This window comes from Cheilinus undulatus, linkage group 17 (genome assembly GCF_018320785.1).
Source record: "Cheilinus undulatus linkage group 17, ASM1832078v1, whole genome shotgun sequence".
Lineage (NCBI taxonomy): Eukaryota > Metazoa > Chordata > Actinopteri > Labriformes > Labridae > Cheilinus > Cheilinus undulatus.
In genome coordinates this window covers 14,941,486-14,968,861 of record NC_054881.1, presented here as the reverse complement: position 1 = coordinate 14,968,861, position 27,376 = coordinate 14,941,486, and the positions used below count along the sequence as shown (strand labels likewise).

The following is a 27,376-nucleotide window of genomic DNA, read 5'->3' as shown; positions in this document are numbered from 1 at the left end:
ACCAATGGTGTTTCCTCTGTTTTCACCTCTGGTGTGTTACTAAATCACTTTAATTTCAATGGAAGAGGTGGACTAGGCCAAACTTGCTAACTGGACTTGCAACAGAGCTGCTTTCCTACTATATTGATGAACAGAAACACCTGAATAAACTATGGAGGTCACTGCTGCTGAAACTGAAACACGAACTCGCCTGCCTACAAACCTGATCTTGAGAGAGACTTGGTAGGTGGGACGACTTTGAAACAGAAATAGTCAAAACAGAGGAACAAGAGAATTTTTGCACTTAGGACATCATTGTGTTTTTTTAAATAAGCTGATTGCCCACACAGTGAAGGATGGACTACTGTTCTGTTGACAGGGAGTGCTCTTTACAGCAGTGCGTTTTTATGTGGATGAAGATGTTTTTGAAAATAATGCATGTTTGGACAGGATTATTTTTGAATATGGAAGAGGTAAACCTTTGTTATTTTTTTAAGAAAATGCCCTCCTACTTGTGGACTAGGCTTGTGACTATGTCCCTGTTTATATACTATCTCTGGCAGGTAGTGTTTTCTGACATAAAAATCTTCCTGTTAACTTTTCACAGTCAAAAATATTACTCCTTGTTAAAAAAGTCTTTGGACTTCAAAATTAGAACTGCCAATATTTACCCAGAGCTGCTTTTAATTGGGGGCGGCACGGTGGCGCAGGGGTTAGTGCTGTTGCCTCACAGCAAGAAGGTTGCTGGTCCGCTTCCCGGTCAGGGCCTTTTTGTGCAGAGTTTGCATGTTCTCCCCGTGCACGCGTGGGTTCTCTCCAGGTACTCCGGCTTCCTCCCACCACCAAAAACATGCTCATTAGGTTGATTGATCACTCTAAATTGCCCGTAGGCGTGAATGTGAGTGTGCCTGGTCGTCTGTCTCTATATGTCACCCCCGCAATTGACTGGCGACCAGTCCAGGGTGTACCCCACCTCTCGCCCAATGACAGCCGGGATAGGCTCCACCCCCCCACCCCCCCCCCCCAGTGTCTGACCTTGTATGTATAACATTTAAATTGGTCAGTTTTTGACTTCTCTCTAAAAGTTAAGAAAAGTTAAGCAGACCCAGGACCCTCTTGGAAAAAAGTACAAATGCATCAATTTTAGTTGTTTTCATTAACAAAATCCAAACATAAAAGGCCCACAGACACTTGTTCTTGAAAAAGATCTATGTATAAACTATCCATTATTATTAAGAGAGTGTAATAGGGCTACCATCCATCTATTTTCTATACTGCTTATCCCATTCGGGGTCACGGGGGGGCTGGAGCCTATCCCAGCTGTCACTGGGCGAGAGGCGGGGTACACCCTGGACTTGTCGCCAGTCAATCTCAGGGCTGACGTATAGAGACAGACAACAAGGCACGTTCACACTAACACCCACAGCCTATTTAGAGTCACCAATTTACCTAATGAGCATGTTTTTGGAGGTGGGAGGAAGCCGGAGTGCCTGGAGAGAACCCACGCCTGCACAGCGAGAACGTACAAAAGGCCCTGACCGGGAAGCGAACCAGGGGCCTTCTTGCTGTGAGGCAACAGCACTAACCCCTGCACTGCCGTGGCTCAGGTAATGGGGCTGCTTTAGAAAAAATACTAAAATGAATATAGTAATAAGTAATAATTAAAAAATCTCAAGCTTAAAAAGTCATTAATCTAAGAAAAAAAATGAATTTTTCAACTTTAAAAGTTGTAAATGTACGTCAACCATAAAAGTTAACAACCCAACCACTGTTTCCAGTTCTGTTTCTCGTCATTTTTTTACTGTACACTGCTGTAAATTCCTAATTTGGAAAAAACTTCAAATTTTGAGTGTCTAATGTCAAAATTTACAACTTTTTAAACTGTAAACAAAAACTTTATAATCTCAAAATTGTATATTCTTTCCCCCAAAAACTTTAATTTTTTTCTTCCAAAAATTAATGGATCATCTTAATTTTTTTATCTTATATGGTGGTCCTAATACATTGATGTGCAATATGTTTCTAATCGTGGTTTTAAACAAATATATGTACATTTAACTTTCTCTTGATCGGGGCTCTTTGTGAAAGTCAATACACTCAAATAATGGCTAAAATTGACTCACTGGCAGTTTTAGGTGTACAGAGATCCCCAATGATCTATGTAGTATTAAGTTGCCTCCTGCACCACCTCCCGCCCATAGAGCACTTCCAGACATTAAAATAATGTTTTTCAAAAAATTCATGTTCTTGCTGATGGTCTTCTTGCTTTTGTGGGTCACAAATAGGCATAAGTATAAATTTAAGTCAATTTAAAGAACAGTTAAAACTCTGCACAGGAGCTTTAATTTTAGCTCCTGGTTCATTTTTAGCCCTCTTTAGAGGACAAAAATCCCAAAATAAGTTAGTGAGGCGTAAAAGTTGTCTCTGTTATAGAGATATATTACAAAGGGTGTGGTTTCATTATGTCATACAGGAAAGCCCAATGGCTGTTTCACATCCTTTGAATGTGCTATGTCATAACACTTGGCCTGTGTGAGTGTGACATAAATACGCTCACGCTGAAGGAGGCAGAATTGGATGTAGAACACTTTCTTGTTGTTGTCTCTCCCTTCACTTCACAGTAAATTTTCCCCCTTGAATTCAAGCTGAACGGGCTTCCTCTTCTATACTGAAGATTAACGCTCATTCTTACACCTCTTTTACCTCCTCCTCCTCCTCCTCCTCCTCCTCCTACTCCTCCTCCTCTCGACCCAACAAGGTGGTGTCTCGCTCACAGACAGTTGCTCTGCTTTGGCGCTTCTCTGACTCAAAACAGGAGTCTGATGTTGGCCTTCTGCTCTCTTCAGCCTGGCCGTTAAAACCTGGTTAAAAGAAAAAAAGTTTCAATAAAGAAGGCAGACGCTTGTAGAGGATACTGTTGGGTTTGTGGTTTGGTTCTGTCTCAGATTTTGAGGAGTATTTCTGTTCAAATTAACACTATAGACTAACAGTGTGCCAATGATCTTTAGTCTGCTTCAATGTGAGCTGTTATGTTAACTTTTAAGAGCAAAGGCATTCAAAATGATGGCAGGGGTCCATATTTAACAGGTGTAGAAACAAAACTAACTGCCTTTTGGTCTTATATGTCTCTTTATCTCAGCTTGAGACAAACTGAAAGAGGTGCGCTAAATAGTTTCCAAACTTTTCTCTCCCTTCCTCCCATCCTTTTTTTAACCCTCCCTCTGTCTCCCCAAACAACCCCTTCGAGTTTCTTCCCCCCCGGTCCCTTTATACCAAAAAATCCTCTCAAACACAACTAAAAATTCATTTTGTCTGACCCAAATCAGAGGGTGTCTGCGCCATGGGCTTATTACACAGTGCGCTTAACTTGTGTTGTGGAGGAGGATGGGGTATTATTATCTTCCAGCTACCCACCCTGCTATAAAAACTAGTGGTGCGACATCTCCACAGCGCAGTGGAGTGCTGCTGCCCTCCCTCCCTCCCTTCCTCCTCGCTCTCTCTCGTTCGTCCTACATGAGCCACACACAACAGTGAGCCTGACTCTTTAACTCCACACTCGGCTGCACAGGCAGAACCAAGAATCACGCTCGTCTCTCCTCCGGTGCGCTGCTTCGCCTCTCCTCCATTGGATACTCCTCCCTGGGTGTTTTTGACTTATTTATTTATTTTCTTATTTTTGTGAATGGGCATCGGTGGCCGGTGTGGGGAGCTTGTGAATGGACTGACTGCCCCGGCTGACTGACTGACTGACTGACAGGCTGGCAGTGAGAGAAAAGAGAGGTGCTCCGATTAAAAAGGGCGATGCAGAGAGGTCAAGCGAGGAGCCCCGGAGCCTCTTAGAAGTCTGGAAATACAAAAGACACGTGAGGCGAATCAAGAAGCTTAAGGTACGGTAGGTGATGCTCGCTGAAAGCTGAGGAATGCTGGGAGACGTATCAAGACATGTGTGATTTCATGTGGGTGCCAGAGTTTTTGAGCGTGCACATGGGTGTGTTTTTGTCCGTTTAACTTCTTTATTTCGGTCACATTGTTACGGAGTGTGAGCAAGCTCGCACTTGAGTTAGAGTGCTTACACGCATCACTTTCTATCCCTATTTACAAGGTGTTTATAGGAGCTTGCTCATAAAGGCCTGACAAGGTGCAAACAGGTCAATAAAGTCACTTAAAGACTTGTGTTATTATTTTGTGTAAATATTGAGCTATAAAATTCCTTAAATAGCAGGTGCATTTATAGCGTCACAGCACGTCTTGGAAATGTCAAACATAGTAGTTTTAGTGGACTTAAGTATGTGTTTTGTCTCCAACGGTAATTATACATTACAATTTTAGGTATTCCATATCTACACAACATTCTCCTTTAAGTCCAAAATAAATACGCAGGTGAAAAGTAATGCATTAAAGGGGATGTTTGTGACTGGGGACAAAATAAAAACATGTTATGGATTTAAGCTTGAGCTGTAAATTACTGTTTTCATCACACTTGTTGTTGGCCAGCTTATCGACCTCTTACCTCATGGAGTTACAAAATGTTATGACCAGTTTTGCCATCACAAGTGTTTAACAGCTGCTTTCTTTTAAATATTAACGCTCGTTTGGACTTCATAAATGAGGTAGAAATGTACTTACTATAGAGAAAAAAATTACCAGCATATGATGAAGTAAAATAAGACGACTTTGAGCAGATTCTGCTGCCGATGTTCATCAAGTCCCTTTAGATTTATCATGAGTAGTTAAACTCCTACATGTAGTTAAACACCCCCTCAAGAAAAACTCTGACAGGAAATTTACAGCAATCAATGTCAAACCAATGACATGTGCTTAAAGACATTTGTTACTGTGATTCTATCATCAGCTACAGGTAGATCTTCCATTACACCACAGATTAGAATCCAAACTCATTATTTTTCACCCTTTTCTTTTTTTAAACTTTTTTTTTTTTTTTTAGAAATGTTCACAGGAATCCTGTTCCAGGGACTCTGCTCAAACTATAAAACAAGAATACACATTAAAACGAGGCTTAATAATGAAATTGCAATAATATCCCAGCTCCATAAAGTAATTTTTTCATTTCATAACATGCTTTAATCCCTTGTTGTACTAAGCCATGTTCATTTTGGCGTCTTAAACCAAACAAAGAAGAGGACAAACACAAGATGACGAGAAGAAGAAATAATCTGCTCTTCGTTTCACGGTCGATATCCTCTTTTAATCGCTCTTAATAACTCTCTTAACGGATTTCCAGCTGCAAACTACAAACTCTTGTTTACTTTGGGGGTGAGAGAGATAATGGTGAGTAGCTGTGGGCCCCCCTGAAGGCTCCAGAGGAGACACTTAGTGCAAACAGGCTCTTTAAGGAGCACAGTGAATTGAATCAAGCTGGAGATCTCTTAAGGCCAGATTCAGTGTTTATTTTTTATCATAATTTCATTGTATCACACTTTTAATGAGCACAAATGAAGTATTAATTAAAGGTATTAATTGTTTAATATTTGCTGACCTAATTGCTGTTGTTAATGAAATATAATAAGGGATTTATCAGCATGCCTGCTGCACAAGGATTCTTTTAGAATTAAGGTCAGTGCTGCAAGATTTTAGGAAATTGGTCAAACTTTTGGATGATTTTCTACCAAAAAAGGAAATCTTGGCTTTATTTGAGCATTTAAAAAGAAGCACAGTAAGAACCTTAACCTACGTTGATCTTCAGCTGTGAAAATGTGGCCCCTCCTTTGTAAATTTCATAATAAAATAGTTGAAAAGGCTCAACTTCTAAACAAGACTTGTGCAGTTAAATGCTAAATTCAGTCTTCACATTATTTTTCAAGATTAATGCACAGCAGATGTTTTATAATTGGCATTATACATGCCATTTACTGGTCAAATTGACAGCAATTAAAACCAGATGTACAAACTTCCCCTGTGTGTGCAGAAAATTGTGGGACTGAGGAACAGGTGCACCAGTGTTTCACAGGTGATAATGGACTACCTTACACATCAGGTCAAATGAACGTCCTCTCCTAATAAGGGAGGGAGAGTTTTGGCTGTCAATACCATCACTTATTGGCTGTGCAATTGTCCGTCTGTGACAGTTGTTTAGCAGGTGTTTGCTATGGGCACTTGGTGACAGGAGTAAACTTTGGGCTGCTGCTGATTTAGCAGGAGGGTCAGGTGGATGAACCGGCCTGACAGGGATAAACTGGGCTTTGGCTGTTGTAGCTTAGAGGCCAAATGAGTGTCTGCCCGTGACGAGGGTTGAGATGGACATTAGCTGCTGATTTGTGGCCTGAGCGGTCAGGGCTGGGGACAAGTTAGCCGCTTCTACCTGGAGCGTAATGATGATAGTGCTGCAACAGGAGCGGGAAAGAGGAGGAGGAGGAGAGGAGGAGGATGATTAGGAAGAGGTGGGGGCGGTGGTGCTGGTGGTCAGAGCTCGGAAAGCAGATGAAGTTCTTGGGAAAAAGAGGACAGTGAATGGAGGTGACACATAATTTGGGGTGGGAGTGCTGTGAGTTGAAAGTGTTAGTGACTAAGTGAGGCATGAGAGGAGACGAAGCCAAAACAGGGAGAAAGGCACGACTGTTTATTAGAGGTCACTTTAATAATTGAGTTGAGCTCTTTATGAATGTTTTCAGGCATTAAAATAACTGATTTTGGAGGAAATTAATTCAGTTTTGCATGTGTGAAAACAGAAAAAGGCACTTCAGTGGAGTATTGCACTATAACAACTCTATTTACAGAATATCATACCAGATAAAAGCAAACTATATCCTAGGATATTACTTCTTAAATATTAATTGTGAATGCACGACATTGGATTTTTGCTGATATGCCAATATTTACAAATTAATTTTAGCCGATACCAGAATGCAAACATAGCTCAGACCTCAAATTTCAGTCCATGCAACATACAATTTAGAGGTTGAGGATGAACAAATCAACAATTTTCAGTCCTTTAAATACACTTTAGAGTAAAAGACATGATGATGAGTGACAAAACAGACTTCAGCTGAAGTAGGTCTGTTGGTCCAGCTGAAAACTCCACTAACTTATTGGATGTAAAGCCAATGATTACAGCTGATATACACAATTTTTAAAGTCAAATTATCAGCTGTAAAGAGCATCTGCCATTGGCCAATTTCATGCCAATAATATAGTGCATCCCTGCTGCAGGTTAAATTAATTAATAACAATAAAAAAAAGAAGAAATAAAAGAAACAAAACTTTTGACATGCAGAGAGCGCAAGCAGAACTGGACAGATGTCTGCCAGATTTTAATGACCTACCAACATTTGACTTTTAATATTCGGTACTGGTGTCACCAAAGCAGAGCTTCTCAACCTCTCTGAGTCACGGCCCCTAATTAAAACAGCTCTGATGCTCACAAAGAAAGAGGCCTGATTAATGTATTTATATATTTTCTATTTGCAAAATGATGCAAAAAAAAAAAAAAAAACACATTTGCACCAAATTAAAACTGCTCAATTGATCGAGTAGACCTGATTTTTTTTTGTTTTTGCTGTGATACCTTGTCCCTGTTTTGAGAAGTGTGAGCTCTCCTTTATTAAGAAAGACATTTATTTAGAAATTTCAGAGGACAGACAGCAGTACCTTGCACAGCAAAGAGGCAGCGTGTGGTAACATCAAGACGGCCGTACATGAGCAGCCAGTGTGGACACCATGAGGGCGCCTGCAGCCAGCATAGTGCCCGCCTAAAACAGCCTCCTAACAGCCCTATAAAACAGAAATATACGGCAAATTCTATCACTGGAACAGGCGTTGTCATGTAAAAACCACCCTCATTAAAAATGAAAACATATGATTATTATAATCTTATTTTTTCCCCACAACCACCTGCGACCTCTAAAATTATCTCACTACCCTGAATCTGAGGTAAAGAATCACTGACCTAAAGAATAATGGCAGTATATTGACTCAGAAAAAGGTACCTTTATAAAATATATATATACAGGGATCAGACTATAATCAACCAATGACCACGCATTTCACAGCAGCAAAAAGGAAAAAGTTAACAGGCAGAAATTTGAAGCAGAAGCAGACACTCTGGTGAACAACCATTTGCCATTTTTAAGTGACTAGCTCAAATCAGACTTTAACAATTTACTTCAGACTTTGGTCAACTGTAGAAGAAGCAGAATGAGCAGTTTCAAAAAGGTTAAAAGTGCTAAGACAGTGGTTTCCAACTTTGTTTGTTCCCTAGAGCCCCCGTACTTGAGTCTAAGAAAAGCCAAGGCCCCCAAAAGACCCAAAGGAATAATAAAGTGATGGATTGCTGTTAAAAAAAAACAAAAAACAATTTTAATTGTTTTATCAACAAACCGTGAGAAAATAAGCCTACACATGTTTATCCCACCAAAAGATGTTTATAAAAACTGAAGCAATGTTTTGAATGTTTAGTTAATATATGCCAATCTCACTTTGACTACTTTGAGTAGACAAAGCCTTGCGCCCCCCCAGGGGGTCCTGGACCCCAGGTTGGAACCAATGTCCTTAGGTTCAAACAATTAATTGAACAATTAACTTATGTCTCCTAAAAAGGGTCAAGATTATTGGTTATTATAAATTATGTTTTAAAAAATAAAAAAAACAACTTATGTCTCCTGAGGAGGTGATCTTAGGTTGACTGATTTATCAAGTCAGAAAAATAACTTCTTTCAAACATTATCGGAGAAACTTGGCAGCAGCAGAAAAAGAAAAAGTTCTTTTAAACAGCAGAAATCTCCAGAAGAACCAAAGTCACTTGTGGACAGAAATCTGCCATGTTTGAGCAACCAGCAAAAACTGGACTTTTATCACTCATTGAAAACTTGGGTCACCTTAAGAAGAGTCACAGGTTGAAAGGCTTAAAAAGCAGCATGTCCAGTAAGTCAAATGGATCCATACAACAGCAGCCAACCATTGAAGCACCGATGGCAAACAGTCCTTTTAACATGCATTAATCTCAAGCCAAACTGGACTAATATGTGGACAACTATCAGCCATGTTTGGACTTGTACACTATTGATGTGAAACTTATGTCACCTAACAAAGAAATAGTAGGTTAAAGTAGTCAGGAAAAATGTACCTTTTTGAAAAATTGGTTATCAAACAATGAGGCAGAAACCTCAAGCAGAACCAGAGCCATTACTAGACAGCTGTCTGCCATGATTCAGTGATCAGCCGAAATTTGACTTTTTATTCATTTTAAACTTGTCTCACCTACAGAAGTAACGGCAGGTTTATGAGTTTATTGAGAAATAAAGTCAGCTTGTCCTTCTCTGACTCTGCTTAAAGAGTCAGATGGATAAAGAGCCGCTGAATGACTTACATGGTAATTATCAGAGGCCTTTCACAAGCCGTCCCCACCCTGGTTTCTCCGATGGGTGGAGGGGGGGTATATATTCATCTGTGTGTAAAGGGTTAACGCTGTTTGGCTGATGAAATGTCGTTCCAGGACCTTGTGGTGGGAAAGCTGTGCCCTCCTCCCCTCCCTGTCTATGTGGCACATCCTCCTCAGATCCTCTCCACATTGTAATTAGGGGCCGGCCGCTAAGAGCTAGCGTTAGCTGGTGGCGGGCAAACAGTGGGAACGGAGGGGAGTGGTGCCTACTGGGGCACCAGGCGAACAAACAGCAACAGCAGCACGTGTCCCATAGTTCCAGGAGTGGGTGGGATGGATCGAGAGCAAACGAGTGACAGCGGGTTGGCCGAGCCCTCCCAGTCTGACTCTTTTTCTCTGCCTCTTATCCACTCTGTGTTGTTCCAAGCTCTGCACTATTGTTTGCCTTGGCAGGCTGTTACAGGGAGGGGCCCCTCCGCTGGTGTTTGTGCAACCTGTTAGGGAACTTTTAGGGCCATCTGATCTCTCCCTCGCTCTCACTGGAGATTCTCTCACCTTTTACCCAAGCTTTTTTTCTTTTATGGATGATAAATGTATAGTGTGAAAATATTTAAAAAGGAAATATTGTCTTGTCTTTGTGGAGGGATGACAAATCAGCGCTACATTTTAAGATTTGTGTAAAAAAAAGGATTCCCCCTCTAAAATTTGTATTTTTTGTTTCAAATGTGGCATTTTATTAGCAGAACATCCACTTTCGCTTTATGTGATCACTCTTTTGTTCTACCTTGCCTTTGAGGTAGTTCAAGATAGCTCTTCAGAAATATCTTATACCACCCTCTAGCCCCTGCCCCTTTTATATAGACAGCTTAATTATGTCCAAGTTGTATCAATGGTATGAACAGCAACAGTTACCAAGCAACAAGATCGACATGAATAAACTACATATGAGATTGGCAGCCAAGTTATATACCTGCAGTCGAACTATGGGGTTTTCTACTACACTTTCTTTTTCCTCTGGTGTGATTCACTGCAGCAAGAAAAAAAAAATCTAGACACTTGGTGCATGTGCGTCTGCGTGGTTTTAGCCCATTTAGAGGCAGTCAACAATGCAGCTGTGGTGAGCGGTCCCCCTTCAAAGTATTTATCTACACATGCCTTCAGTGACCACCAAGTGTGGACGTCTAAGTTTAAGCTCTATTCATAGATGTGAATGAATGAGCAGCCTGCCAGAGGAAGTTTTAGCACTGTAACTGTAAACAAGCGCCGAGTGAATCAACAGGTAGGAAGTCAGCAAAGATTTGTCAAGGAAAAGAGAAAACACATGCAGCATTGAGCTCTGAAGTGGGCTGTAAATCGAATGAAGGTGTTTGCAAAGTCAGCGTTTTGACAGGATACAGTATCTAGAGTACAATCTGACCCGTTTTGCCGCTCACCACATCCCAATCGCTCTATTTATTTTTCAAACAAGGGCATCAGCTTTCTTTAAGCTCATATCTGTAAAAAGAGACAAAAGAGATGGACATCACAAACACACGTAGCACACTTATCATCGGACCTCATTATTTGTTCAGCAGAAAAAGTCGTCTCTTTCTAATCAAGATGATGGGTTTCCCTAATTCACACTGTTGTGACACATTCTTACAGGAAATTGTGACTGCAGATTCAAGGATAAAAAACACCCAAAATGAGATGTGCTGTTTACCACTTGTTGCCTGTGTTGCACAGATGGCACACAAACAAGCACGCTTACAGTATATTTTAATAAAGAGAGACTGTCACTCATTTTAGTAACAATATCAGTTTTGGTTTAGAACCTCTGCAGATTCAAATTTTCCTTCAATTATCAAGCTCGTCACCAGTGGCAGTTCAAACTGATATACAGACTGTTGCTGGCTAAAATAAGTGCTTTATAATCAAGCTTTTTATTGGCTATGACATGTCTTCAGTGCCCTCTTGTTCTACTTCCTTTTCTAGTTGTGTGATGACAAAACTTGTTACAGATGTAGCTACCAAAGGCTGGGTATTGAGTTTTTTCCTATAACAGTGCTAAGTGATACTTTTTAAATGGTGCCAGTGCCTAGATGGTGCCTGAATCAATGAAGTAGTCATATGTCCAGATGTAATCAGCTGGCAGCCAGCTGATCCCAATTATAGTGTCCAAGCTCTAACAGCCAATCACAGCTTTTTCTCTGAACAACAGTGTTTAAATATGATTTATTTTCTCACTAATCCCTGCTTGCATTAATGCTGCTGCTGTTGGCAAAGCTTACCCTCCTCCACCCCAGCCTCCTCCTTTATAGCATAAACCTTTTTGCACCTTCATATTCCGGTTCATGCTACTATGTATTAACTGCTTTTGAACTAATTTGATTGTATTCAGTACGCATTGTCATAAATGTTTCTATCCAATTGTTCCTAGCCATGTCCTTCCTGAAAAGTCAAAGTGTGCTGCTTGACTTACCCAGGGATTATCTTTAAATCAGAGCCTTTTAAAACTGTGTATCCATTTTGCAACAAAATAGTTAAAGGAATGACCAGCATGTTATTTGTAGGAGAAAAATAATTTTGTTCAAAGTTGGCGGCTCATTAAAAGCCATCTTGGTATCGTAAATGATTATGCAATAAAATGCCAACAGAACATAAAATACTGCAAAAAACTTTGAGGCATGTTTGGGCCAAAAGTTGAGGTTGAATTAATGTGTAGATGTGGTGAGTAAGTTGCCCTAAAGGAAATATCAGGCGAGAAAGAAAGAGGACTGACACAACCCTAGCGGTATTCTGGATGTCCTTGTATGTCACCAGGGGCATGGGAAAATAATCTGTTGATAAAACAACAAAGTCCACATCTTAGAGGCAAAGTAAGGGGTGGTTTCAGCCTATGATACTGTCCAGGCAGGTACTAGGGTTGCCATAAACCCCTCGTCATGTTGTGGATGTCCCAAGGGGCCGAAAACCACCTGCAGTTTCTGGGTGTATTACTAGGCCTTGGCTGCTGAGCAACACATGTGCCACCATGAGTTGACACCTGCCACCCTTCCAGCCCTGGGTTGTGGCCCCATGATGAATGCTTGTGCCAAAAACATACCCACGACTTTAAAGTAAAGTATAGAGATACAAATCGAAATCCAGTACCAAAACATCCGATACCTCCTGGATCAAATTACAACACAGATACTGATACTTAATTTGATATCTTGCCACCCCAAATGAAAGGCAAAACTAGGCTATGGAATGTGTGTGATCTATGTGTTAAGTAACACTGGTTCATTTTCTTATCCCATGTTTGGTTGGCATCTTATAAAGATATTTCTGCAAATCATTTAAGATACCCAGGCAGCTTTTTTTTTTCTCCTGCTGACTTTCAACACACTTTTTTCCTCTAAGAAGTACTGATTCAGGTGCCATTTACAAAGTAAAGATTCAGCACCGGTATCAGAAAAATCCCAAATGATACCCAACCCTAGTAAAGTAAATGGGTGTAACCTCTTTATGTGAGCGGTTCAAACAACATCCGTATGCTGGCATTGCATCAAAGACAAACAATGAAGTAAATGTGTCAATTAGTGTGACTAAGTCCTTGGTGGGGCCTGGGAGTCCTGTGGAGTGCTGGGGGATCCCACTGGGGCTGCAAGGTATCGTGATGAAACCCTAAAATCTGTCCTGTAATTTGGTGGGGAAGGTATCGGAGGAGTTGGTACAATGTTGCTACCATATTTTGATTCTCATGCTTAGAGCTAACAGAGTGGTAAACTATGGGGACTATTAGCTGATCAGCGTCATTATGAAAAGTGGAGGTTCCAAGCGTCAAATCCAGTGAAAATCAAAGGACATGGTCTAAATGTTGTAGAAAAACCCATAATATCCAGTTTATCAAGGATTTTAGGAATGAATTGCACAAAAAAAAGTTGAAACAAGCTGCTGATTAAGACTCATTTTCAATTCCTTTCCTAGAGTTGTGGCTTTGTTATCCACACCTTGATGGCACCTTCCTGATATCGTGATATCTCCTTGTTAATGTGTTAATTTTTGGTTACTCAAGAATTCTCCTTGGGATCAAAATCTCTGAGAATGCTAGACCTGAGAACAAACAGTACAACATGAACCAAATGTTTGGTTTGACTATCAGGTATTAAACATATTTTGAGGTCCTTTTATTGTACTTTCTTTTGTCTGTCTGGCAGTATGGTCCTTGTCCTTTTAGAATTTGTATAGACAGGCTCCAGTTTCAGAAACTTTGATGCAGCTTCTTGATTGTGTGGTTCTTAGAAAAACCTCAAAACTGTTTAAAATTCACTGAATTATTTGTTTAATTCTGGGAAGACATCCAGGGTTTAATCTTTCACAACAACAGATCCCATTCTCTTGTACTCAAGCATAAAAGCACGACACAAGAGGCTTCAAACAAGAGACTATCTTATTGTTAACATCAGATTTAAAGAGCAAAATGTGTCTCTCACAAATAACATCTTTTTCAGCTTGACCTTAAAAAATGTTCTCTAAATAGTCCATTATTTTTCTCTTTCTCTATAGATAAACAACAAAGAGAAGAATGGTGCATCACAGAGAGGAGGACCTGATTGGGATCCCATTCCCAAATCACAGCAGTGACGTCCTTTGCAGTCTCAATGAGCAGCGGCGTGACGGGCTGCTCTGCGATGTCATTCTCATCGTTCGCGACCAGGAGTACCGCACGCACCGTTCTGTGCTGGCAGCCTGCAGCCAGTACTTTAAGAAGCTCTTCACTGTGGCCACCAGTGACGGTGGAGACCACCATCACACAGCTGCCATCTATGAAATCGACTTTGTTGCTCCAGAGTCTCTCACTGCCATCTTAGAGTTTGCCTACACTTCCACTCTGACCGTGACGGCGTCCAACGTCAAAGAGATCCTGAACGCGGCTCAAATGCTGGAGATCCCCTGCATCATCAACGTCTGCCTGGAGATCATGGACAGCGGGGGTGGAGGAGGCGGAGGAGGTGGAGGAGTAGCGATGGAGGAAGGAGAAGAGGATGAGGAAGAAGAGGAGGACGCGGAGGAAGACGAGGAGGAGGAAGAAGAGGAGGAGGATGAAGAGGAGGATGTGGGGTCGAGGAAAGATGAGCAGGATGAGGAGGAAGACAATGTCAGCGAGAGGTCGCTGCAGTCATTGGAGAGCAGGGGGGAGCAGACGCCACCGGGGACGGAGGATTCCTCGCCTCCAGGTACCTCTCAGTTCCAGCAGCAGTTCGACCTCCACAGAGAGTCGTCCCAGTCCCAGTCTCCAGACACCATGAGAGGAAAACAGGTAAATACACTACATGCTCTACATGCTCTTCATACCATGTTGTTGGTTGATTTTCATTCTTATTAGGGATGAGGCATCAAACCTTTACTGTGAACTCAACATGTTAAATGCAGATTTTGATTTCTTTGATGTTGACATATTTTGTAAGCTTCATTTCTTGTCTTTACACCATGCTAAACTTTATTTTCTTTAATATAAAATATAAGAAAATGGATTAATTTACATAAGATCTAATTGTGATTACTTTGACTCATACTGCAAATTTGATATGAATTGTTTTGATTATTTTGCAAACTATTAAAGCATATATACTTTTATGTTTGCATTATGTGTAGGACAAAACATCTATGCTTAATTTTTTTAGCATTCAACTGGTATTTTATCATGCATTCCAAGTTATAGAAATATTGCACCTTCTGCAGGAGGCCATATTGCAATCTTAATTTTGATTAACTGTCCAGTTAATCTGCTGTCTAATTCAATAGTGCACATTAGTCAAACCCATAGGAATCATCAGGAAACTGCAATGTGGCTTATCTAAAACTTGATGACTGCAATATTCATAAAATGACCCTCATGATAGTCTTACTTTTGTCATAAGCAAGTGGCTGTGGTAATCCAAGATAAGTACCTTTAAGGTGTCCATTGTCAGGTTTTGTGGACTCCATAGTGTTGTCACTGTATTCTCATACAAGAACCCCTTATCTAGCGTTCTTCCTTACATTGTCTTGTATTTTCAACCCATAAAATAAGACCTGGAATGCTTTTTCCATTGTTTCAAAAGGCTGACTATTCTGTCTTCTGTTGCAGGAGAGTATAGAGAGTCGGGCACTGAAGGATTTCTCCATCGAGTCCCTCCTCCAAGAAGGGCTTTACCCCCGTATGCCAACACTGGACAGGAGGGCCAACTTCTCCCCTCTCCTCCCAGGCTTCTATCCCTCCATGTGGGCTGCCGAGTTCCCGGCCTTCCCCAAACAGCTTCTGGACCCGAACCACCACCAGCACCCTCATGCAGGAACCTCACCACAAACCCGGCTCCCGCACGCCTTCCCTCCCGTTGCCCCCCATGAAGCCTCCAGGCCCCTCGATCTAGCTGTGAAAAGAGAGATCATCAAGGAGGAGATGAAGGAGGAGGTTCCTCTCAGTCTACTACAAGGAAACTTCTTGAAGGAGTTTGTGGGGTCTGGCCTGGGAAGCCCAGTGAACGCTGGGTCAGCACCGCCGGAAGGCCATGCTTTGGCTCCAATAAAAGATGAAGCAGACTTTCGGTCGTACCTCAGCTTCCTGAGCTCTGCGTCCCAACTGGGGGCGCTGTTCCCCCCCTGGCAGATGGAGGAGGAGAGGAAGATGAAGCCAAAAGCATCTCAGCAGTGTCCGATATGTAACAAGGTTATCCAAGGGGCAGGGAAACTCCCTCGACACATGAGGACGCATACTGGAGAGAAACCATACATGTGCACAATCTGTGAAGTACGATTCACCAGGTATGTAAAGGAACAGAACTCATAATGCCACTGTTTCTCTGTTTCAGTGTTCGAGCCATGTAGAGATTATCTTGAGAGCTCCAGTTACAATGTTTTGACCACAAGAAGTATGTTAAGCAGAAGAGCAAGGTTATTGGAAAAGTACCCCATGCTCTGTCTTTGAGGTTGATCTGTTTAGATCAACCTCAAAGATTTGAATATCAAAGAGCTGAAAGCGGAAATCCCCCTCTATTAGCTTCTTTGCATTTGTGCAATCTTGCTCACCTACTTCCTCCTGCGTTGGCATATTTTCCAGCTGTTTAGGGCACAACTTTAACATTCTGCAAATAACTTTTTTCTTTTTTCTGGTTTTCCTGTTTTGTCATAAAAGTCGAGATCTAAAAGAGAAGAGAAAAGCAGTCTTGCATTTCATGTGTGAACCTTTCCACCCACAACAAACTCTGTCAACACATGTGGTTTTGTTTCCTTCACAGACAAGACAAACTGAAGATCCACATGAGGAAGCACACGGGTGAGCGCCCTTACATCTGCCTCCACTGCAACTCCAAGTTTGTCCACAACTACGACCTGAAGAACCACCTTCGTATCCACACGGGCGTCCGTCCATACCAGTGCGAGCACTGCTACAAAAGTTTCACACGGTCTGACCACCTACATCGACACATCAAGAGGCAGAGCTGCCGCATCTCCCGCCCCCGACGGGGACGAAAGCCGGCCGCTTGGCGATCAACACCCACCAGCAGCTTCCTGTGCCCCCCCACTGCTACTAACAACCGGTTTGAGGAGAATGGGTTAAGCTCTCCGTACCCAGGAGTCAAGAGTCATGGACTCGGGGAGATGCTCGGCCTCGGGAGCAGAGCTCTGGGGTTTAAGAGCGGGGACAGTGCGAGCAGGGAGAGCAGGGAGGAACGACAAGCAGAAGGGAAGCACGTTGCGGAGGAGGAGGAGACGGCAGGCGCAGGGAGGCAGAGAGGAGTGTTCGCCTTCGCCCTGGCTGGAGAAGAAGTGCTTAACCACTCTCCATTTTACGCCCCATCCTCTGACCCCTGGACCATGAGACTGGAGCGTGCTCCACCCATCCCTGAGCCGGCCAAATGAACCACAGTGTGAAGAAGAGAAAACAGAAAGGACTAGATCCAGAGTCTCTCTAATCTGTTCTGCTTCAGGACGCTAAAGCACCTTTTTAAAAAGTGAAAGAGATAAATGAACCTTTGAAACCTGCTGAAGTGGCAGCATTAAGACAGATTTTTATTTGTTTTTATGTTTGTCGAGTTAGATGATTTCACAGATGTCATGTTGAATACTTGTTTCAGGCCTGTGGATGTTTACAATTTTTTAACAGCATTTGAGAAGACGTGAACAGTTTGACACTGCTAATGAGGATATCAGAGAAGTGTTATATATAAATCGCTTTATTTATCTACAATGTTGTCTAAAATGCTATTAATTCAGAAAGTACAAAATCCTGCGATGCAAGCTGATATAAGGCCTCAATATTGATAGGTATGAATATGCAACAAATAGAAATAAACACCCAGAGCAGTACCTATTATTTAAACAATGAAGAATTAGAGACTATAATGCATGTAAATTAATTATTTCATGTACAAAAACAACCAAAAAGGTTTTGTTGTACATGAATTTTTCGATTTAATAATAAAAATGAAGCAGAGTAGATACAAATAAAGACATTATTGTAAAATAAATAAGCCTAAAGTACAGTTTCATATTTGTTTTATTTCAAAAAAATTGATTAATAATGGGGCAACGTCCAGAACTTGCCCTGCATGTATGATTAGTTCTTACATGATTATTAAATAATACTCAAACATGATAATTCAGTAATCGTCAAAAACAAATGAAGCCCACTTGAAGTCAGGATGATAAATCGGGATATTCGATTATGTCTTTCCTCCACTGCCTTGTTCTGATTTAAGCTCTCGTCTGCACTATTGTACATAAACTTTTTGGCCATGGTGGTGTTAAATACGGTTGCAATGCTGATGATGTAAAACAAAGTTATATATAAATATATATATATAAATATATATATATATATTGCTCTTAAAGACTTTGAGGCATCCATCCAAAGACGTGTACTTTAATATTTCACAGACTTGAATACGACTTTGTTTTAATGTTTATGTCTTGAGAGGATGTATATTTCTGGCTGATAAAATGCCGCTTTAGCTACACAGTATGCTCGTGTTTTTTCTGCTGCATCAGATCAGGAGGGCTGAAGCCCCTGTTTTTTTCATATAATGTTCATCTCTGATTTGTGTACAAAGACGTTCAAAAATGATTTGAAATGGGAAAGTATTTTCTTGCTATTTATGCGTATTTAAATGAATGAGCCTTGGCTATATTTTGCAAATCTGTTTTATAAAGACACTAAATGTTGAACTTTGTTGTTGTTTGGGAGTGTTATTGTGAATGTGTGAGGCTCTGAGGACTGAATACTTGTTTTTTAATTCAGGATATATATGTTAGTTTTTAAGATGATGGTACTTCTTAAATAGTAAGCTTAAGTTTGGCTTTAAAAAAATCATAACGTGGTGCTGAACAGAATCCAACTGCAGACATTGAAGTCATTTTTGCTGGATTTTACTTCTTAAAACTTTGCAGTTTGATTTTTTTAAAATTCAAGTAGGCAATAGCTGTAATTACAGTTGATTTTTCCCCTCTGATATATTTAGTTGGAGCTCAAATTAATCTAAGTTTCTTTAATTTTTGTACGTTTTTTTAGGGATAGCATGGGACATTCTCACATTCACAGTGTTTATATTCTATTATAAGCCATGTGCTAGGGTGGGTAGTATCAGATACCCGCGGCTTGTGTGTACGAGGCCTGGGTCTTTTGAAGGTGGTGATGTTGTTTTGGCTGTGATGGCCATGTTTCAGAAAAGGTAAGATAAAGAGTGTCTGCATGTTGGCATGCTGGGTGGTGAGAGCTGGCAAGGAAGAGGGTCGCTCTGGAGTTCACTGAGGTGCAGAGGTGGAAAGAGAACAGGACTATCGTGCTCAGTGAAAGTATAAATACTGGTCTATAAATCTACTCAAGTAAAAACAAAAAGTATTTAATTCAAAGTTTACCTGAAGTATTGAGTAGCTACTTAGGCTGGGCAGTTCAGTGAAACCAGATTAAAACATTTTTGCAGCAGAGATGTCACGCTGTATACACAGTCAAGTGTCATCTTTTTGAGTAGTTTACAAAAAATCCCACTTCTCTTATTTGTGCATAGATTTTTCTTATTGAAAATGAGAATGAAAAAAAATGATCATTACCTTCAATACAAAAATTCATATTGCTTTGCAATATGAGTTGAAATAATCACAATTAACAATGTTTACACTTGTTTGGCCAGAGCTTTGTTGTCATGAAGACTACTTACAAGGCTGTAAGATAAATAAATAGTCCATTTACTATTGTGACAAAGTAGATGATAGAAATATGGAGTTATTATTGATTCATGCATCATCTAGTTTCATGCTAAATTATACAGCCAATAAGAAAGACATTTTTTTTAAATTTATATATCTTTCACAATAATGTAGAATGATTTATGCTTGTGTTTTTGAAAAGTACATCGGATTAACTTTACAAATAATTGCATATTAAACTGCAATCACAATATTGGGAAAAAAAATACTAGATATTTTCCAAAATCCTTCAGTCTTCATAGCTACTGCGAAGTTGTAAATCAAAATATGATCATTCCTTATTGGCAAGAACAACAAGAGAACATGGATCTTCAATCAGATTGTTCAAGTTAAGTCACATCTCTTTAATAAAGTGAAGCACAGCAACTGTTTTGGGATGTGGGGTGGAATTATTCTCTGGCTATGTGTGCTATTGTGTTGTTAACAAAGGTGGGAAAAGTACAAGAGTATTGTACTCAAGTAAAAGTACAATTACTCCTGTTGAAACTGACTGAAGAATAAGTAGAAGTATGGCTTTCAAAATGTATGATAAAAAAGTTCAAGTACCCAAAAAAGTACTCAATTACAGTAATCTAAGTAAATGTACTTCGAAATTTTCCACCTCTGCTGAGTTGTCGTAGGATTAACTGAACGAAACACCAGCAAAGGGAGGTTCCCACTTGATAACCCTGCCAAAGTTCTGGTTTCTTGCTGCCCATCAGGCCACACCGGTGACTTGTGGGGGTAAATATAAAGAGCACATTTGGGTTTAGGCATTTCACCACTAAGCGCTTATTTCTTCAGAAGGGTACAAGTATCTTGTCTATTTCCAGCTTGAATGATCCTTTAAAATTCACAAACTCAACAGGAAAATAAATATCAAAGAATCAAAGGAGTCCATCGAAATAGTATAACTGAAGTTACTATGATCTCTCCATAAACATGGATTAATTCTGATTGGTGGATGTGGAGCCGGTCCAAAGACGAACTTATAAGAGAACATTTGAAACTAAACAGACTAGAGGAGCCCAGAAAGGTGCAAACAAGTCACTGAGCACTTCAGGAGCTGGATATTTATGCATTAAAGGATGATGATTTATGTGTTTTAATTAACATAATTAGTTTCCAGCAAATATAAAGTAGTGGGTTGAAAATGGCATCCTTTATGTAATTTAATTGCATCTTTATAGAGTTTAATCTTTCTTTTAATCTTTTTACCATAATACAGAGAGTAGAATTAGCTTACAGAGTAAATAAATTGTATTAAGTCCTTTAAAATAAGGACCACTACCCTTCATGTCAGTGGTTTTTAACTGATCTAGCCCCAGGACTCACCATCATATTCTTAATGAGAAATTGCAACACAAATTTGCAAAATATAAAGTTAGGTCATGTCCCATAAACACGAGTGTCTTCCCCACTCTCTCACCACGGTTTCCAACCCTATCTACTGTCCTACTCTATAAATAAAGGCATCAAAAGACTAAATAAATAAATAAAAATGAATTAAAATTGTAGAATTTTAACCTTAATTTGAACAAAACATACAACTGAATGTAGAGACAGGACAAAAAAGACACGTTTAAACAGTGCATCATCACAAAGGCCCTGGAAGACATGCACTTTTTCTCTTGTATTATCTCAAGAAAGTACCACATTTTCAAAGGAAGCCTGGCTGTTTTATCCCTCGAAAATGAAATAAAATATATGTTGTTATCTTGAGCAAACAACCACAATGTATGTCATCACAGAAAAATGGAGCGAAAAGAAATACACGGATGCATGTTTGCTTAGGGCTACTGTACGCCATAGACTTCTAGGCCCATCTTTTTCTTCCTCTTTTTACTCAGCAACCCATTTGAGGAACTCGACTAGTGCTGCACAACTAATCTAATCACAATTACAATGGGGTTGTCAGGCTGAGCAACTATATAAAAGGAAGCAATTATTTTTGCATTAATCAGTACCTATAAGGTTTAAAATAATGCCTGCATAAGGCCGTTAAGTTAGTACCACAATAGTACCACTATTTCACTTTGTTAAAGTACTTTTATTTTTCAGAAAAGGAAAAAAACTTTATTCATTTATTTCTAAAAAAAATTGAGTTATTTTGAAAGCAGTAAAGTAAAAACTTCAGGTTTTCTCTTTTGTATGCCACTTAATATTTGCATGTTTTGAGCTGAGAAATAGACACTTCAGAACTATCATTATTTTCTGCATTTTCCTTGATTACCAAGCAAGTAGACTCATTATACCATTTATGTATTATATTGTAATTGCAATCACAAATTGCAATATTGTCCAGTATAATTGCAGCTGCACATTTGGTCCAAATCCTGCAGCACTAGTCCTAACCCACTAGTTGAGAACTGTTTTTATAATACCTATTATAAAAAGGTCTAATATGATAAGAACATCCCTGCTGTGATTTATTTCATGGACTGTTTGTCTTAAAAGACTTGTACCACTAATGTTAAGACTCAGTGAGAGGATGTAAATTTAAAGGGTGAGGGACAGACAGTCCTGAAGTTGTTTTTATAAGAATGTCAGCGTGAATCTTTAGGCGGAAATTTGTTTGAAATTATCTGTAGGCTACTAAACGGTGTACTGCAACAGACAACGTGTTTCAGTGCTAAAATTATGATTTCAAAGTGAAATAATGGATCATATGTAATTTGAGTACGGATTAATTCAGTCCTGTCTGATTATAACAGTCTTGTACATTTCAGATTTCAAATTTGGATAAATAAAATCCTCCATGTACCTTATGATACAGTAGTGTAATTGGTTGAGAGTGCATTATTCTCTAAAATGTTTGATTTAAAAAAAGCAGAAGATTTTTTAATCCCTGCATTTGCTTACAGCACTCGACTTGCTTTCTCGCAGAGGCCTTTTGACTGACTTGTAGTGTTAATCTCATTTGCCTTGTCTCTGACAGTACAGAGCAGCACTCGTCTGTTTCTCTGCCCTGACCTCTAGTGGAAAATCTCTGGTACTGCACCTTAAAAACCCTGATGGCACGATGTCAAGGTATAAACTGGTCTTATAAAAACAGGTTCAATTAAAGAAACAGAGTAAATGTCTCACGTTGATAATGGAATGAATCAAATTCATATCTAAATATAAGATAAGGACATTGAAACCATGGATCTTCAGGTTTTAACCACTAAGCTGCTCGTCAAAGAAACTAAATCTGATTGGCTGTTTTAAAAGTCTCTTAAACTCTGATCTGTCTCTGTCCCTCTAGGGGGCACTAAAGACTTAAATTTGCTTTCTACAGCATGGAAAGTCAAAAACCTGTCATATTTAAACCCATACAGTGAATAATGGTGAATCTGCAGGTCATCTAAAGGGTAAGTAACCACCACTACTATTTAACCAGCACCAAAAGTGAGTCACTAAATATGTTCAGCAGTGGATAATGTGCTTCTTTTTTCTTCTCTTATTAAAAGTATCTGGTAAATAAAAGCAACAGCAGCTGCAGAAGAAGACGCTAAATAAAAGTGAATGTGGTAGAAGTTTTTATAGGACAAACATAGAGAACAAACCACATCCTTTCATGTGGGGTCAAGACAGTCTGCAGCAGCTGCTTCCTCATGGTTTTCTCTTATTTCTTTTGCCTCGGTTTAGATGTGATGAATGGCCGTTGTGATAAACTCTGCACCGACAATAACAGAGTGAGCAGCAGTGACTCATGAAATGTCACAGGAAGCAATAGCTGAATGAAAAGTCACAGTACATTTATCTGTGTTTTTAGTGGATCAGTTCAAACTAACAGGATTTATTTCAGAGAAAAGATAAGAGAAAAGATCAGTTGTGGGGTCATGTGGGAAGATGATGCTTTCAAAACATTTTAGGAAAGCAGGAACTATTCCAAGTCAGGAGCTCTGCTCCAAAGGCATTTGTGTGATATGATATTTGATGATATTTCAAGTATCTTTAGCAGTTTTTAGTTTTTGGTAAAAGGAAAAAAAAGTGCTGCAACAGAAAAGGTCATTTAATCTGTTTTATATAGGATTCTTAACATGTGCTTTAACCTCAGCAGTTGCTGAATCTTTACAAGAATACAAAACTCAGCATGAAACAGGAAAAGACATTCGTGGATCCATGGCCTGTTGTAGAGAAATGTCCATAATGCCCATAATGTCCATAATGTTTTGCTTTCCCTCATCAAACTCATCAAACACACATTCCATTAACTCCAAAACGCTCTCATGGACAAGTTGTGACCTGTACATTCACCATGCTATGAAATAATAACGTATAATTATTTAACATAACGACACATGAAGCAAAAATACTCTGAACTATTTCTTGAGTAAACCACTGGGCGTAGTGACACAGTGCAGCAGCCATGTCTGGAGTGTAGTTCCGGCTTTTCATTTAACTTTAAAACATCTCCGTCTCGTAATGTTCCATGATTATTTCATAGCATGGTGAATGTGCAGGACACAACTTGTCCACAAGAGCATTTTGGAGTTGTTGGATTGTGTATTTGATGAGTTTGATAAGGGAAAGCAAAAAATACGGTCTGCTTACATAGCGTTAGCTGTGCAGCTGGTATATCAATCCCCCAGATCTAGAAACAGCTTGCACCAACAACTAAAGGAAACGAATCTATTACTAAGACTATAGGAATTATGGCAATGGGCGAATTTGCCAAAATGTTGAAGTATCCCTTTAACATCACCTCAGATTCAACAATGCGGTTGCAACTCAAGTCCAAGACATTGTCTGCATTTTTGATTAGATTGGAAAAAGAGTACCCACCTTTAGGCAGGAGAGCCCTGGCCAAACTCTTCCCTTTTGCAACATCCTACCAGTGTGAGATGTGTTTTTCTGCTGTTATGTCAACCAAGACAAAAGACAGATAAAAGCTAGACACTGACAATAAACAGAGAGTGGCTGTCTCACAACTGCACCCAGGACACTAGAAGATCTGTAGCACAAAACAAGCTCACAGTAGTCACTGAAATTATTACAAGACTCGAAGTATAACTCAGTCTTAAAAAATGTTGACACGCAAAAGGTGACTGTCACAGAAAAATTACAGTTTTTGCATGCTAAACCCACATATTGTTGGGTTTGTACAGAATTAAGAAGCCATATCTGCACTATTGTTCAATTTAAAGCAAGAACTGTTCACCATCTCTTCAAAACCTTTAGATTTGATCAGTCATGTAGTCTGCTGTGGAGACTCATATCTAACCTGACACACCAGATAGAATGGTAATATTATAATGTCATATATTCATTGCATAGGATCTATTTCACATTTGTTTGCCAAAGCTGGCATAAACATCTTCTCTGCCAAGAGAAGCTTTCAGTGTGGCCCTTTGCTCTTGTTTTATTAAGGAAATGTGGCACAATTCTGATAAAACTGCTAGTATACGATGGTAACATCTGAGATAACTGCTACACTAGCCATTGTATATACCTGCTTACAGCACCACTAAAGCCCTCCCTTAACTATAACAAACTTATGCTGAAGCAGGTTGGGAGAAGAGCAAGAATGATATTATTAATGCAATTTATCTAATAAAGAGATGTGAGAATTTTCTGATAAAACTGCTGCTTATAGTAGAGCAAAATCTGAGCTAAATGCTAATCAGTGGCATCAACAACTAAACCCGGCCCATAGCTACTACCTCATTCTCCTCAAATAACGTTGATTGGTCAGGTTCATTTTCAGAACTGGCACAATCGTTTCCCACTGGGGCTTTGCAAGATGAATTTTCCTGATGACAGACGTGGAATCTGTCTGCTTTGCAAGGTTATGTCACATCACCATTTCAACTTTAAATTACAAAATATTTCCAATTAATATGCAACAATGTATCCACAATTACTTGACGAGTCACAAGTTTAAAAATATTTTATTTTCTCTTCCATAAGGCTTGTCATGATTTTGAAATTTTATCATCAAACTCCAGAAGAATATCAAGTTAAAAACTAAAAAAAAAAAAACTAAAAAAAAAAAAAAAAATGTATTTTCAGAACTGAAATACAAGCTAAAACTTGAAATGGATTAAACTTCGGTTAAGGTTAGGGTATGAGTTCGGCTAATGGATAGGATAGCGAGTTAAAACTTAAAAACCAAACATGCAAAACCTGATTAAGAAACATTAATAATGCCAAGTTGACAGCCTGCTTAGAGGGAAAAAGCTCATCCTCAGTGAAAACACAGTAACACAGCAAGCATAGCTTATATAGCACGACTAGCTACATAAGCTATGTAGAAAACAAAGCTACACAGAAAATGTAGCAAAAGCTAAGCTCTCAAAGCAGCTACATAAACTACATATCTACCTCATGTATGTAGCTATGCCTACGAAAGCTCATGTTGCCAAAGCTAACTTAGCTACATTGGAGTAATGTTAGTTACGTAGCCAGCCGTTCATTTAACTGCTTCTAAAACAGGTTGATTCATATTTCTGAAATGTTGCTTAGGCTGTAATTTTTTGCCATGCCGATAGTTTATGAATTTAACTGCCAGACTTTTTATGCATAAAGTTAAATTTAAAAAAATTAAAAAGCTATAATTGGAAATATATTGTACCGCTTAATTACAGCAGTCTGCTGTCAGAATGTCTTGCCTGTTCTGACACCTTGCTGTCGAAAAAATGAATTTCAGCTTGCCAAACCGTTAGTTCATCACAAATAAGCTTGCAGTGGTTTCCTGTAAATGTACAAGACTGAGTTTGTGTCTGTGTCGCTGCGTACATGACTTCCTGAACCCTGGCCCTCCTGAGGTGTGACTTCCTCATTAACCTGTGTTCAACCGTGGGCCCTTCTCTGCCTTGACTTAGAATCACCCTTCAATGCATGTAAAGGTACACACAGCCTTCCTCCGTCATGTGTCGTGCCTGCACACACACACAAAGAATTTCTAATGGAACATCCTCTGAGGAAGTTGTGTGACAATGCAGCTACATAATTCAGCTATGAGTTTGAGCACAGGGACTGCTGGAGGTAACAGTCTGATGTTCTCTGTGGGGCTTCTGAGGGGCCAACGAGGAAACACATTCGAAACAAAGGGCCTTGAAACAGCAACAGTTTGTTCTCAAAGGAGGAACAATACAGTTTGTGTGACACAGTTAGAAAGTTGTTCACTGACAAAAATACATCTGTGCTGTTCAATTTTTGCCACATATATCCAGGTATTGACTGCGAATGTGCATTTTAATAGATGCTTTTTATCATCTGTTTAAGGGTTAATTTTACTTATGTGAAGCTCATTGAGTTGCCTCAGTGCAAAAAATGTGCAGTACATTTAATATGTAAAATACTGATTTAACTATAATAGATTAGATCAGGCCCTGACATGACAACTGGTGACGTACTTCCTCATTGAAACTAGCTGTTAAACACTAATGCACCTAAAAGAAGAAGTCTGCAATGTGCAGTAATAGACTAACCTTGGATGTCTATTAAATGCAAGATTTAATTCAGACCAGTGCACTACTCTACATGTTAAAAACACTATATTTTGTGCAGCCATTGTCATGATGAGCTGTCGTCTCACCATAACCATAACCCCACATTATCTGTGAGTAAATATGTTGAATTGGCCTTCTGAGTATGTCTATGGCTGTGCCAGAAATCACTCCCTATTTACTTTTTAGAGAAAACCCCAATTTGAGTGGTCTGACTTCTGATTTAGCAGTTACTCACTATATATTTCACTCATTATATCCCACAATGCATCAGAAAAAGTAGTAACCAATGGTCACCAGCCAAGCAATAGTGGTCTGTTTTGCCCAGCAATTAAGCTCCTAGCTCAGTGACTTCTTATTCCTTTACAATAGGACAGTTCATGAATTTTCATCCCAGCTGGATATTCCACAGTCAACTGTAAGTGATATTATAAGGAAG

General features: G+C 39.6%; 1 protein-coding gene across 2 annotated transcripts in view; it reads left to right on the top strand.

Moving 5' to 3' along the window:
* The window catches only part of LOC121524865 (zinc finger and BTB domain-containing protein 7C), a 37,946-nt gene extending 19,481 nt beyond the window's left edge, over positions 1-18,465 (top strand). The window contains exons 1-4 of one of the 2 annotated variants that reach the window (XM_041810401.1): positions 3,529-3,866; positions 13,844-14,597; positions 15,408-16,081; positions 16,555-18,465. In XM_041810401.1, coding sequence (XP_041666335.1) covers positions 13,863-14,597; positions 15,408-16,081; positions 16,555-17,179 — 2,034 coding nt within the window. In that variant the 5' untranslated portion in view covers positions 3,529-3,866; positions 13,844-13,862 and the 3' untranslated portion in view covers positions 17,180-18,465. Of the gene's footprint in view, positions 1-3,528; positions 3,867-13,843; positions 14,598-15,407; positions 16,082-16,554 lie in introns of those variants that run through there. The other variant, XM_041810402.1, reaches the window with a different exon arrangement.
* The last annotated feature ends 8,911 nt before the right edge of the window (positions 18,466-27,376 follow it).